Raw genomic sequence first — 14,464 nt, 5'->3', positions numbered from 1 at the left:
GGTGACCCCCACGACTCCTGCCTCAAGTGCTTAGGGGAATCCCACCTTGCAGGCAAGTGCAGGATCTGCAAATCGTTCAAGCCGCTGACGAAAAAGGAGCGGGACTTTTGCCTTAAGCAGCTCCTAATGGAGGCAGCCCTCACTCATCCACCTTCAGCACCGGCTGCCAGACAGTCCACGCCAGGGAGAAGTGCCTCATCGGCACCGGAGAGCGCCGGCACTGCGAAGACAACTCGGCACCAGCCATCACCGGCCCAGAAACCGGCCCGGCACCGCTCCCTCTCCCCGCGTGCCAAGAAGCTTAAAGCTCCTGCGGCTCCACTATCTGCACCGTAGTCTGAGCAGCAATCTAAGTCGAGCTGCCTGGCACCACTAACTGCCGCGGCACCGACAATCTCCGCACCGTTGATTCCAGCAGTGCAAGAGCCGTCGAGTCCGGTGCATGACAGCTCCCCAGCACGTGCCTCGGTAGAGCTTCTCGTTGCCACTGTGCTAGAGACATTTGCTATGGCAAGGGAACTTATTGCGTTAACGGAGCCCGCCCTGACTCAACCCCCGGCACCGCCGGTGCGGGTTATTCAATCGACAGGCAAGCCTGCCATGGTAAGACAACCTTCCATTGGCACCTCAGGCAGACAGCACTCAAGATTGAGGTCCCACCATGTTCTCGATCTCATCATCGCTCCAGATCCAGGTGCCACTCGCAGTCCCGGTACCGATCTCCTCCTTGGTACCGGTCGCACTCGCGGGACCACTCGAGGTCCCGCTCACCGAACCGATACTCCAAGCACTGGTCCAGCTCCCGGCACCGTTCGCACCGCAGCCGCTCTCATCATAGGCCATCAAGATCCCGGTCGACCTTCCGGCACTGTGCCGGTCGGAGGTCCCGATCACGCTCTCGGTACCGGTACGGATCCCGGTACCGCTCTCCAGTGCGGCACAAAATACAGTACCCTAGAGACAAAGCTTATCCTCAGACGGCCTCCGCTCCACCATGGCCTTCGAGGCACGCGTCTGAGTCATCGCACGCTGATAGTGCCACCTATCCCGATTCAGAGACACACAGCCGGGTTCTCCATGAGGCTCAAGGTCCAGACCAAGATCCTCATCAGTGGTCCTTTTGGATGCCTTGGGCATATCACCAGGCCCAAGGCGAACCCACGGTACCATCACGTTCCGCCTCGTCGGAACATCGCGCACCGGAGGCCACTGTTAGCTGCCCCCCTCCAGCGGGTACAGATCACTCTCCTTGGGCACCGGACCCTCAGGTCCTCCCGGACCCTGACGTACCTCCGGACTAAGAGTCCCTACAGGAACCACTGGTACTGGGTCTGTCGTCGTCCTCTTCACCCGATGAGGCAGTGGCCGGTACATCCTCCTCGGGCCCGCCCCCTATCGACCTCCGAGCTACCAGGATCTTTTGAGGCGAGTCGCCTTAAATATCAGTCTCCAGGTGGAGGAGGTCCCGGAGGTTGAAGACCCAGTGATAGACATACTGTCGGCGGATGCCCCAACCCACGTAGCTTTGCCATTTATACGCTCCATCCAAGCCAAAGCGGACACAATCTGGCAATCCCCAGCGTCTATCACTCCTACGGCCAGGGGGGTGGAAAGAAAGTATATGGTACCCAACAAAGGGTATGAATACCTATATACCCACCCTCCTCCATGCTCCCTGGTGGTTCAATCCGTCAATGAGCGAGAGCACCATGGCCAGCAAGCCCCCGCCTCAAAATCATGGGAGGCTAGACGGATGGACCTGTTGGGATGTAAAGTCTACTCTGCAGGGGGCCTCCAACTCAGGGTGGCGAACCAACAGGCCCTGCTCAGTAGATATAATTATAACACCGGGCAGTCGGTGGGTAAGTTCACTGAGCTGGTCCCACCAGACTCCCGCCAGGAATTCCAAGCCCTTCTCAAGGAAGGAAAGAAAGTGGCGTGGACGTCCCTGCAGGCCTCCCTCGATGCTGCGGATTCGGCGGCCAGAACCATGGCCTAGGGAATTACTTTGAGAAGGATCTCATGACTGCAAGTGTCAGGTCTGCCTCTTGAACTGCAACACACCATCCAGGACCTGCCGTTTGAAGGCCAGGACCTTTTCTCCCAGAAAACGGACCCTGGGCTACAGAGTCGTAAGGACAATCGGGTGATCACGCGATCCCTTGGGATGCACACCCCACAAACCCAACGGAGTTCCTTCCGTAGCCAACCTCAGCGCCCTTACCCACCACCCACACCGTGACAAGACTTTGGGAGAAGGAGCGGTCGCAGGAACCGCAGACAACAATCTGGGTCCCACGGCGGCCACAATACCGGTCCCGCCAAACCAGCGACGGGCCCGAAAGCGAACTTTTGAAGGTGCGCCTGAAAGCAGAGCACCAGTCCTTCCCCAGGATCCCCTTCAGTTTTCCAACTGCCTTTCTTCCTTCCTCCCTGCGTGGTCCCAATGAATCTCGGATCGTTGGGTCCTATGCACAGTGGAATTTGGATACCACTCCAATTTATTTCGCCCCCTCCCTCTCACCCCCCCTCCCCGTCCCTCTTCAGGGACCCCTCTCACGAGCAATTCCTCTGGCAAGAGGTTCGAAAGCTCCTCTTGATCAGAGCTATAGAGGAGGTACCGGAGGAATTAACGGGCAGAGGTTTTTACTCCCAATATTTCCTAATCCCCAAAGCAAAAGGAGGTCTTCGACCCATCCTGGACCTGCGAGGACTCAACATGTTTTTAAAGAAGTTGTAGTTCCTCATGGTATCCCTGGGGACCATTATCCCTTCCTTGGATCCCGGAGACTAGTACGCTGCTCTCAGCATGAAGGACGCATATTTCCATATCGCTATTTATCCCCCGCACAGACGGTACCTATGGTTTACGGTGCACCGCCAACATTTCCAATTTGCGGTCCTTCCGTTTGGCCTCTACGGCCGTCACCTCTTTACAAAGTGCATGGCAGTAGTGGCCGCCTTCCTCCGTTGTCGGCAAATACATTTGTTTCCTTACCTAGACTGGCTTATTCGAGGGACCTCAGAGGCCCAGGTCACCCAGCACGTAGCCATCATCACAGACCTATTCGAGAGACTGGGCCTGATGATCAGTCTAGAGAAGTCTACTCTTGTGCCCACTCAAAGAATAGAATTCATTGGGGCCATTCTAGACTCCAAACTCACAAAAGCCTGCCTGCCACTGCCCCGGTTTCAGGCACTAGTCTCTGTTATAAAAAGCCTCCAAACCTTTCCGATGACCTCGGCTCGCACCTGTCTGAGCCTCCTCGGTCACATGGCCGCATGTACGTTTGTAACCAAGCACGCAAAACTACGCATGCGTCCCCTTCAAACCTGGCTCACCTCAAGGTGCCGTCCAGGCAGAGATACCATAGACATGGTGGTCACCATTCCTCAGAGCATCTTAGACTCCCTCAACTGGTGGCTAACACCCTCCCTGGTTTGTGCAGGACTGCCGTTCCATCTGAGGCAGCCCTCAGTGTCCCTAACGACGGATGCATCGTCTCTCGGCTGGGGGGCTCATCTAGACCATCGTTGCACGCAAGGCCTCTGGTCATCTTAAGAGCTAGTGGTGCACATAAATGTCCGGGGGCTGAGAGCAGTCCGCGTGGCGTGCCAGACGTTCCTACAACATCTGCAAGGTCATTGTGTTTCAGTGCTTACCGACAACACAATGGCCATGCACTACATAAACAAGCATGGAGGGACTCGATCCTCCCCCCTTTGTCAGGAGGCGATCCAATTGTGGGAATTTTGCATAGCCCACTCGATAGACCTTGTAGCATCGTTCCTCCCGGGAGTCCGGAACACCCTGGCAGACCATCTCAGCAGATCTTTTCGGTCTCACGAGTGGTTGCTTCGCCCGGACGTTCTACATTCCATCTTCCAGAAGTGGGGCTTTCCCCACATAGACCTCTTCACTTCCCGCGACAACAGGAAGTGCCAGAAGTTCTGCTCCTTCCAAGGTTTCGCCCTGGGCTCGGTATCGGACGCCTTCCTAATCTCATGGAAGAACCAGCTGCTGTACGCCTTTCCACCCTTCCCACTGGTGCACAGGGTTCTCATAAAGCTCTGCAGGGACAGGGCTCGCCTGATCCTGATCGCCCCTGCATGGCCCCGACAGCACTGGTACACCGCTGCATCAGGATCTTATAACGCAGGACCACGGCAGGCTTCACCACCCAGACCTGCAATCCCTCCATCTCACAGCGTGGCTCCTGCATGGTTAACCCAGTCGGAGTTACGTTGCTCTGCCCCAGTGCAAGAAGTACTCCTGGGTAGCAGAAAACCTTCCACCTGGTCTATGTACTTGGCCAAGTGGAAGTGATTTTTCTTGCTGGTGTCAAACACTAAATGTAACGCCCACGGAGGTTCCCATTCCCACTATATTGGACTACCTCTGGTATCTTAAACAGCAAGGCCTCGCTATCTCATCGTTGCGAGTGCACTTGGTGGCTATTTCTACTTTCCACCCCGGAGAAGGTACTTACTCCATCTTCTCCCATCCTATGGTCTCGAGGTTCCTCAAAGGTTTGGAGCGTCTATACCCCCTAGTATGACACCCCGCCCCTTCCTGGGACCTCAACTTGATCCTGACGAGACTTACAACTCCTCCATTCAAGCCATTGGCGACCTGCTCGCTCCTGTATTTGTCATGGAAAATAGCCTTCCTTATGGCCATCACATCGGCTAGGAGAGTCTCTGAGCTTCGGGCTCTGATGGTGGACCCATCATACACGGTGTTCCAAAAAGACAAGGTGCAGTTACGTCCACATCCGGCGTTCCTCCCTAAAGTAGTCTCGGCCTTCCATCTCAACCAGGACATATTCCTCCCGGTCTTCTTTCCCAAACCGCATACATCTTGTAGAGAACAGCAGTTGCATTCCCTCGACGTCCGTAGGGCACTCGCCTTCTACATTGACCGAACGAGACCCTTCTGCAAAACGCCCCAACTTTTTGTGGCAGTGGCAGAGCGGATGAAAGGCCTACCCGTCTCTTCTCAGAGAATTTCGTCATGGGTAACGGCGTGCATCCGTACTTGCTATGATCTAGCTCATGTCTCTCCGGGACATATTACCACTCATTCTACCTGGGCTTAGGCCTCATCGGCCGCCTTCCTAGTTCGAGTACCCATCCAGGAGATATGTCGAGCAGCTACGTGGTCTTCAGTACATATCTTCATTTCCCATTATGCCCTGGTGCAACAATCCAGAGAGGACGTAGCCTTCGGCTCTGCAGTTCTACACGCTGCAGTGTCTCACTCCGACCCCACCGCCTAGGGTAAGGCTTGGGATTCACCTAATTGGAATGGATATGAGCAAGCACTCGAAGAAGAAAGGACGGTTACTCATCTTTGTAACTGTTGTTCTTTGAGATGTGTTGCTTATATCCATTCCAAAACCCGCCCTCCTTCTCCACTGTCGGAGTAGCCGGCAAGAAGGAACTGAGGAGCGGACGGGTCGGCAGGGGTATATATTCGGTGCCATAGTGGCGCCACGCCAGGGGGCGCCCAGCCGACCCACCGAGTGTTGCTAGGGTAAAAATCTTCCGACAGACGTGCACGCGGCGCGCACACAGCTAATTGGAATGGATATGAGCAACACATCTCGAAGAACAACAGTTACAAAGGTGAGTAACCGTCTCTTTTTAGGCTCCTTGTGTAGTTATCACTAGTATTCAATAAATAACTTTTATGGTTAAGTTGATTGCTTCTCTCTCTCTTGCTGGACTTTACTCTTTTCTGTTTTTAGCTTCCCCCAGTCACTCGACAGCAAGGCTTCTTTTACCTAAGCTAAAGATCCCTGCAGAGCCCAGAATACTGTGGGGTTTGCTCATCAAATAGGTTACTGCCAGTACAATTGTGATGTGACAGTGGGGATAGGGACGTGCTGAATCTGGGACGTATAGGGGTAACAGCTTGAAAATGCTGCTTGACTTAGTCCATGGAGCCCAAGGGCATATAAGGAGAGTCAGCTTGAAAGTGCTGTTTCATCCAGCTCAGTGAGTCCAGGGACATATACTGGGTCAGCTTGACAGTGCTGATTGACCCGGTCCGCTCAGACTTGCTCTGTTAATGTATGTGTGGGTGGGTGTGTGCTCATCCGGTTTTGAGGCTGGAGAAACCCAGCCCTAGGGAACCGAGGTCCTGCAGGATAGCTCCATTGGGAGGGGACTTGCAGAAGGGAGAAGTAGAGCTCCATATGAACACACAAGTGACACAAGCAGGACATTGATAGAATGACAGAATCCCCTCCCCAGAAGAGTAACCTGAATAAATGAGCATATCCTAAAGTAATGGGCAAATCTGGTAACATGGACACCCACTTAATAGCTTCTGCAAAATAAAAATCATTATACATGCATTGCTTTGTGAGATCACATAAACGAAATTAGATTGGAAAATTACCCAACTGTATGTGTACGTACACACAACTATAGCCCCACTTCCCAGCCTCCTACATAAAAGTAGCACAATTTCAAAAAATTTTGTCTGTGTAAGATACTTGCTGGATAAATTCTTCCCTTTTCTCATATCACATCACTCCGAGACCCAAACACTCTGAAAATAAAAACTAACTAATTTTGACCTTCAAGAATCCTGGGTTTTGTTTGTTGTTTTACAGATTGGTTAAAGAATCACATTAAAAAAAATTGTTAGTTGCCATAGACACTTTTTTTAAAGAAAAAAATTTAAAATGAATGTGTTTATTCTGAAGGCTGCTCCTTCACCTTTTGTCTGCCTCGGCCCGTTTGGACAACGAAAGTGGATAAAGTCAGTGGCTGGTCAGAATCAGTTTCTCATTATCTTGCACAGTGCTGAAAAAATTGGGTCCCTGTCATATTTTGTTTTAAAAATCATTTCTACTGGAATTTACAAATTCAAGGAAACATTTCTATTGGCCTTGCTTTTTGTGCAAATCATCAGTCTAAATTTTCAGTCCCTTGTGTCCTTTTCACATCTGTGACTGTTAACTTTAAGTAGAGATGTGTATTGGTAGGGGAGCAAGTACTTGTAATGATTCTTGAAGGTGAAATGAGCTGCTTTAATTTCCTCTCCCACTAATAACGTGTTTACCTTCCTGCATCTCTGGAATAGATGACATCAATTCCTTCCACTGAAATGTTTTTCCATAGAGTTTTCATATTAATTGTAGACTCAATCTTTTCTGGGCCTTCTAACAGACAACAGCCATCTTCTGGGCAAAAACCACAAACATCCATCTCTTTGTAGCCTTTGTTCTTCCCACACTGTTCAAGGATGATGATCGCTTTGGAGGATGAAGCGAGTCCAACGTGAACAGTGAGCTGGTTTTTTGCCCCCACCAGAGTGAATAACAGGAAATGAAAATGACAGACCTGTTTTTAAAACATGCAATGCAATAGCAGCAAGCAGTTTATGAAATACCAACTCCAAGGTAGAGTGTCTGTCTTACAGCTCCTCTTCACAGAAAACTTAGATAACCCTTTGTAATGTAGGCCAAAATTGGACTTCAGATAAAACAAACAACGAGTCAGATTAGGAAACCAGCACAAGGATATATGCAGCACCTTTTTGTAACTTACAGCGGTTCTTTCCACTGTTCTGCACACATCACCATTGTTAAAAGCGAAACTATTTCCTCATTAGTATGTGCATCAAGTTTCACCAATTTTTATCATAAATCTTTAGCTGACACCTTAAACTGTACTGCCACAATAATGTCTGACATACACAGATATTTTGGGGGAGTTTTTAAAGACTCACTCCAAATTATATTACCCTCAGGACAGAGAATCCTCTTATTCTTCTTCGAGTGATTGCTCATATCCATTCCAGTTAGGTGTACGCGCCGCGCGTGCACATTCGTCGGAAAACTTTTACCCTAGCAACTCAGTGGGCCGGCAGGTCGCCCCCTAGAGTGGCGCCACCATGGCGCTCGATATATACCTCTGCCGGCCCACCCGCTCCTCAGTTCCTTCTTACCGCCCGTGTCGGTCGTTGGAACAGTGGAGCGCGGCTTAGCTGACCTCCACTTCCCTAGCTACTCGTATTTCTCGTATATAGTTACGCAGTTATAACCCTTTTATTTATATATTTGTATAGTTATACGTTTTCTTTGCTAACATGGTTAGTTTAGTTAGCGGGGTTCGGGAAGTAGCCCCTTCCATGAACCCGGTCCCGGAGCCCATGCGGGGCTCACCGGTTTTTCGAATGGGCCTGCGTGCCAGAAGCCGCGGCCGAAGGGAGATCCACACGACTCCTGTTTCAAGTGCCTCAGGGAATCACACTTGACAGCTAAGTGCCCCATTTGCAAGGCTTTTAAGCCGAGAACAAAACGGTGTGGGATTTTCACTTACCCCTCCACCTGGGGCGCCGAGCGATGATCAAGCGGCGGGCAGTAGCGCCTCCTTGGCACCGGACCCCGCCGATACTACCAAGGCCTTTCGGCACCGGCCGTCGCCGGCACCGATATCGGCTCGGCACCGCTCCCTTCTTCCGAGGTCGAGAGAGCCTACGATTCCTGCTGGTGCCTGATGGCTCCCCGGCACGCGCCGTGGTTGAGACCCCCTGCTCCTGCTGCTTCCGTGCCATCTGCATCGCAGCCAGGGAGCTCGTCTAAGTTGGATTACCTGGCACCGACACCTGCAGAGGCACCGATGACGTCGACACCGTCGTTTCCAGTCCCCCAGGGCCACGGAATCCGGTGCCTGGCAGCTCCCCGGCACGCGCCGTGGTAGAGCTTACTGCTCCTGCTGCTTCCGTGCCAACGGCACCGCAGCCAGAGAGCTCATCTAAGACGGATCACCCGGCACCGATGACGTCGGCACCGTCGATCCCGGTCCCACGAGGGCCGTGGAATCCGGTGCCTGACGGCTCCCCGGCACGCGCCGTGGTTGAGCTCCTGCTCCTGCTGCTTCCGTGCCAGCGGCACTGCAGCCAGTGAGCCCGTCTAGGTCGGATCGCCCGGCACCAACACCTGCTGAGGCATCGACGACGTCGGCACCGTCGATCCCGGTCCCGTAAGGGCCGTAGAATCCGGTGCCTGACGGCTCCCCGGCACGCGCCGTGGTTGAGCTACTGCTCCTGCTGCTTCCGTGCCAGCGGCACTGCAGCCAGTGAGCCCGTCTAGGTCGGATCGCCCAGCACCGACACCTGATGAGGCATCGACGACGTCGGCACCGTCAATCCCGGTCCCGTAAGGGCTGTAGAATCCGGTGCCTGACGGCTCCCCGGCACGCGCCGTGATTGAGCTACTGCTCCTGCTGCTTCCGTGCCAGCGGCACCGCAGCCAGAGAGCTCGTCTGAGTCAGATCGCCCGGCACCGACGCCTGCTGCGGCACCGATGACGTCGGCACCGCCGATCCCGGTCCCACGAGGGCCGTTAGGATCCGGTGCCTGACGGCTCCCCGGCACGCGCCGTGGTTGAGTTACTGCTCATGCTGCTTCCGTGCCAACGGCACCGCAGCCAGAGGGCTCCTCTGAGTCGGATCGCCCGGCACCGACGTCTGCTGCGGCACCGATGACGTCGGCACCGTCGGTCCCGGTCCCACGAGGGCCGTTAGGATCCAGGGCCTGAGGGCTCCCCGGCCCGCGCAGTGGTTGAGAGCCCTGCTCCTGCTTCCGTGCAACCTGCATCGCAGCCAGAGGGCTAGTCTCGGTCGGATTGCCCAGCACCGACGCCTCTGAGGCACCGACAATGTCGGCACCGTCGATTCCGGTCCCACAAGGGCTATCGAATCCGGTGCCTGACGGCTCCCCGGCACGCGCCGTGGTTGAGCTTATTGCTCCTGCTGCTTCCGTGCCGACGGCACCGCAGCCAGCCAGCTTATCTAACTCGGATCGCCCGGCACCGAACCTCGGTACCGTCAACCCCGGTCCCACAAGGGCCGTCGAATCCGATGCCTGACAGCTCCCCACTATGCGCTGTGGTTGAGCCTGCTGTTCCCTCCACGCCGGAGACGTTACCGACGGCGAGGAATTTCATTGCCATGACAGAGTCGATGCTGCCTGATACAGTCTCTTCAGGTGACCGTCCTCTGTCAGCACAGCAGAGCGGCACCGTTCATGATTACGGTCCCGCAGGCACTCCAGGTTCTGTCGACACGCCCGGCACCATCGGCAGTCCCGATGCTGTTTCCTCATCGGTACTGGTCACACTCGCTGCACCGCCCGGTATTCCGTTCGCCGACCCGCTGTCGGCACCGTTCCGACTCCCGGCGCCGCGGCGGATACCTTGACTCCTGTAGTCTCTCCCCGAGCCTCGAGATCTCGGTTGACCTCCCGGCACCGTTCTGGTTGCGGGTCTGGATCTCGTTCCAGGTACCGGTACGCCTCCCGGTGCCGGTCCCCGGTGCCGAGTTGGGCAAGGTCCGAGTGAGTCAGAGACTCTGCCTGTGCCTTCTTTAGTACCTCCGTGGCAGTCCGCACACGCATCTGTGTCATTCCATATGCGCAGATTCTATGCTCAGGACCATGATCCTGACATGATGGCCAGCGGGCGCCCGCCCCAATGCCGAAAGAGGCTTGGCGCATGGGCTTGCTTGGCCGCCAGGGTACTCTGCAGAGGCCCTACAGTTCTAGGTAGCAAAGCAACAAGCCTTGCTTAGCTGCAATACTTATAGCACCGGGGTGAAGGAGTTTTTCCTTCAGACCTCCCGCCAGGAGTCCGCTGCCGTCTCGGAGGACAGAGGAAAGGAGGTTCCCGGAGCGTCCCTCCAGGCCTCGTTGGACGCAGCAGACACTGCGGCCAGGACTCTGGCCTTGGGCGTCGCCATGAGGTGCATGGCTTCAGGTTTCAAACCTCCGACGGGAGCTGCAGTTTGCCATTCAGGATTTACCCTTTGTTGGTAAAGGCCTCGTCGTGGCAGGGACAGCCCCAGGCTGCGAAGCCTGGTGGTCAATGGGCTCCTAATGCGCTCTCTAAGCATGCATACGCCGGCGATTAAACGCAGGCCTTTCTGGCCCCAGCCGCCATACTCTGTGCCTCGCCAGAGGCAGAACTTTGGCTAACGGCAAGGCCAAGGTGGTCGCGGACGAACGTCAGGCCCCCTAAAGAGCCAAGGTCAAGGTCCCTCGTAATTACCACTGGGACCGGAGACGAACCTTCCAAGGTGTACCTGGGGACAGTGTATCACCTTTAATTTGCTCCAGCCCTGTCCCCCTTCGGCGGGCGAAAGGGGCGAGGGGTTTTACTCCCGTTATGCCCTAGTCCCCCACGCGGGCACAGGTCAGACCTTCCTGGTCCTGCACGGACTCAACCGGTTTAGAATGAGGTTGAAGTTCTGCATGGTATCCCTGGGAACCATTATTCCATCCTTACCTCCTGGGGGCTACTATGCCGCCCTGGATATGAGGGACGCGTACTTTCGTGACGCCATCTTCCCTCCGCACAGGAGGTACCTCCGCTTTATAGCCAACGGTCACTCTCCTGGCTTACGGCCATAGTCGCCGCCTACCATCGATTCGCTTATCCGAGGAGACTCTGACACACAAACCGCTCAGTGCGTGGACATCGTCACGGTCTTATTCACAGGCCAAGGCCTGATGGTTCCTATAGAGCAATCCACTCTGGTTCCCACGCAGAGGTTGGGCTTCCAAGGGGCTATCCTGGTCTCCTACCCAGCTGGAGCCTGCTTATCACAACCTGCGGTTTTACGCGATGGCAACAATCATAGGAGGTCGAAGGGCTTTCCCAACGACCTCGACTTGTTCTTGTCTCAGTCTCCGGGGTCCATGGTTGCCCGCAAGTTTGTATCCAAACACGCCACGTTCCGCCTCCGTCCTCGCCAAGTCCGGCCCACCTCGGCGTACCGCCCGGACAGGGAGCCAATGGTCATGGTGGTCACCGTTCCCTCGAACACCATAGACTCCCTAGAGTGGTGGCTACCTCCCTCCCTGATGTGGGCAGGGATGCGGTTTCATCCGCCCCAGCCCTCACTGCCCGGACGACGGACGCGTCATCTCTCTGCTCGAGTGCTCATGGTCACCCCCGGGCTTAAGGCCTTTGGTCTTCTTGGGAGCTGGCATTCCACATCAATGCCCCAAAAATGAGAGTAGTCCGCCTGGCGTACCAGGGGTTCCGGCGGCAGCTGCGAGGCCGTTGTATCTCGGTGTTTACGGCCAACACAACGGCCATGTGCTTCATGAGTATCCGGGGAGGGACATTGCCCCCCCCCCTTTTTTGTCAGGAGGCCATCCATTTCCGGGTCTTTTGCATGGCCCATTCGATGGAGCTGGCGACGTCCTTTCTCCCAGGCGTTCGGAACGTCTTAACGCTTTGCCTCAGCAAGTCTTTCTGGTCTTACGAGCGATCACTCTGCCCCATGTGAGCCGTTCGGCTTTCCGGAAGTTGAGATGTTTCCTCACACAGACCTGTTCGCTCACTGCGAGAGCAGGAAATGTCAGATGTTCTGCTCCTTCCGAGGTCTCTCCGCAGGATCGATCTTGGACGCATTCCTGATGCCGTGGAGAGGCCAATTGCATTATGCCTTCCCACTGTTCCCACTGGTCCGCTAGGTCCTGCTCAAACTCCGCAGGGGCAGAGCGTGCATCGTCATGATCACTCCAGAGTGGTCCAGGCAGCACTGATTTACCATGTTGCTCGGCCTGTCAGTAACAGACCTAATTACCCTTCCACCCCACCCAGACCTCATCACTCAGGGCGACAACGGGCTTTGTCGCTCGGTCCTGCAGCTGGTTTACCTCACGGTGTGGCTGCTGCGTACCTGAGTCGGGGTGACGGGCAGCCTTCCACCTGGTCAACGGTCAGGGCCAGGTGGAAGTGTTTCTTCTACGGCTGCAATACGCTCGATCTTGCTCCTGCTGAGGTCTCGATCCCCTCTATTTGGCCTGCCTCTGGCCTTCAGCGGCAGGGCCTGACGGTATCATTGCTGAGGATACACTTAGCAGCCTCTCTACCTCCCAGCAGGCTAAGGTGGCCGTTCCCTGTTCTCACGATCTATGGGTTCGAGGTCCCTCAAGGGCTTGGAGCGCTCGCACCCTCGGGTGCACCGCCCAGCCCCGACCTGGGAGCTCAGCCTCGTTTTAACCAGACTTATGTCTCCCTCAGTCGAGCCGTTCACGACTGGCCCTCTGCTATGCCTGTCCTGCACGACAACTTTCCTCGTAGCTGTTACGTCTCCTCCCTAAGGGGTTTCGGCCTTTCATGTTACCCACAGCTCAACGCAATGGGCATAACCATTGCACTCCTTGGGCATCTGTGGAGGGCTCGCATTTATATTGTGCTGACAGACCCATCTCCTAAGGTGCCCCGGCTCTGTCGCGGTAGCGGGCCAAAGGAAGGGCTTGCTTGTTTTCCTCTCAGAGGATCTCATCTTGGGTGATGGCGGACATCCCCACTTGTTATGATTTGGCTCATATTTCACCAAGCCACATCACCATGCATTCTACCAGGGCTCAGGCTTCGTCTGCCGCCTTGCTGGCTCGTGTACCTACCCACGAGATCTGTCGCGAAGCTCCATTGGTCCTCGGTCCATACCTTTGCTTCGCAGTATGCCCTGGTTCAACAGTCAAGAGAGGCTGTGGCCTCTGACTCGGCAGTTTTCATTCTGCCGCATTTCACTCCGACCCCACCGCCTACGTAAGGCTTGGGATTCACCTAACTGGAATGGATATGAGCAATCACTCGAAGAAGAAAAGACGGTTACTCACCTTTGTAACTGTTGTTCTTCGAGATGTGTTGCTCATATCCATTCCACACCCGCCCTCCTTCCCCACTGTCGGAGTAGCCGGCAAGAAGGAACTGAGGAGCGGGTGGGCCGGCAGAGGTATATATCGAGCGCCATGGTGGCGCCACTCTAGGGGGCGACCTGCCGGCCCACTGAGTTGCTAGGGTAAAAGTTTTCCGACGAATGTGCACGCGCGGCGCGTACACCTAACTGGAATGGATATGAGCAACACATCTCGAAGAACAACAGTTACAAAGGTGAGTAACCGTCTTATCAAGCTATCAAAGTCAGCAGCTTTTCATAGAATGTCAGGGTTGGAAGGGACTTCAGGAGGTCATCTAGTCCAAACCCCTGCTCAAAGCAGGACCAATTCTCAGACCCATAAATGGCCCCCTCAAGGATTGAATTTACATTCCTGGGTTTCGCAGGCCAATGCTCAAACCCCTTAGCTATAGTTTTCCCAATTAAACAAAGAAGGATTTTTTTTTTTAAAGCCTCATTTTAAAATGACAATGGTGGAATAAGAAATACTTCCTATATTTCTTCCTTTAGAGTTGAAATCCTTTCATTAAATCAAAGTTTTGAATGCACAAGGATTGCAAGATTTGGCCCCAAATCTGTATTTATCAATGGATTGTAGGCCAGGACTATTTTATGCATAGTTAAGCACTATATATATTTTATACCATGCTCATCACTATATCAAAGTGTCATTTAATCACTTGATACCAGATAAATGCATCGCTATTAGGCAGAAGTTATGTTGTTTATATTCCAATTCTCATTAGGTGCTCCC

At 54.4% G+C, this 14,464-nt stretch overlaps 1 protein-coding gene across 1 annotated transcript in view; it reads right to left on the bottom strand.

Moving 5' to 3' along the window:
• The window catches only part of PGPEP1L (pyroglutamyl-peptidase I like), a 40,575-nt gene that overhangs the window by 8,672 nt on the left and 17,439 nt on the right, over nt 1–14,464 (bottom strand). The window contains exon 4 of the mRNA XM_050967170.1: nt 7,076–7,356. Within this exon, the coding sequence (XP_050823127.1) occupies nt 7,076–7,356 (281 nt within the window). The remainder of the gene's footprint in view (nt 1–7,075; nt 7,357–14,464) is intronic.

This window comes from Gopherus flavomarginatus, chromosome 9, assembly GCF_025201925.1.
Source record: "Gopherus flavomarginatus isolate rGopFla2 chromosome 9, rGopFla2.mat.asm, whole genome shotgun sequence".
NCBI classification, from domain to species: Eukaryota; Metazoa; Chordata; order Testudines; family Testudinidae; genus Gopherus; species Gopherus flavomarginatus.
This window is presented reverse-complemented; position numbering and strand designations above follow the sequence as displayed.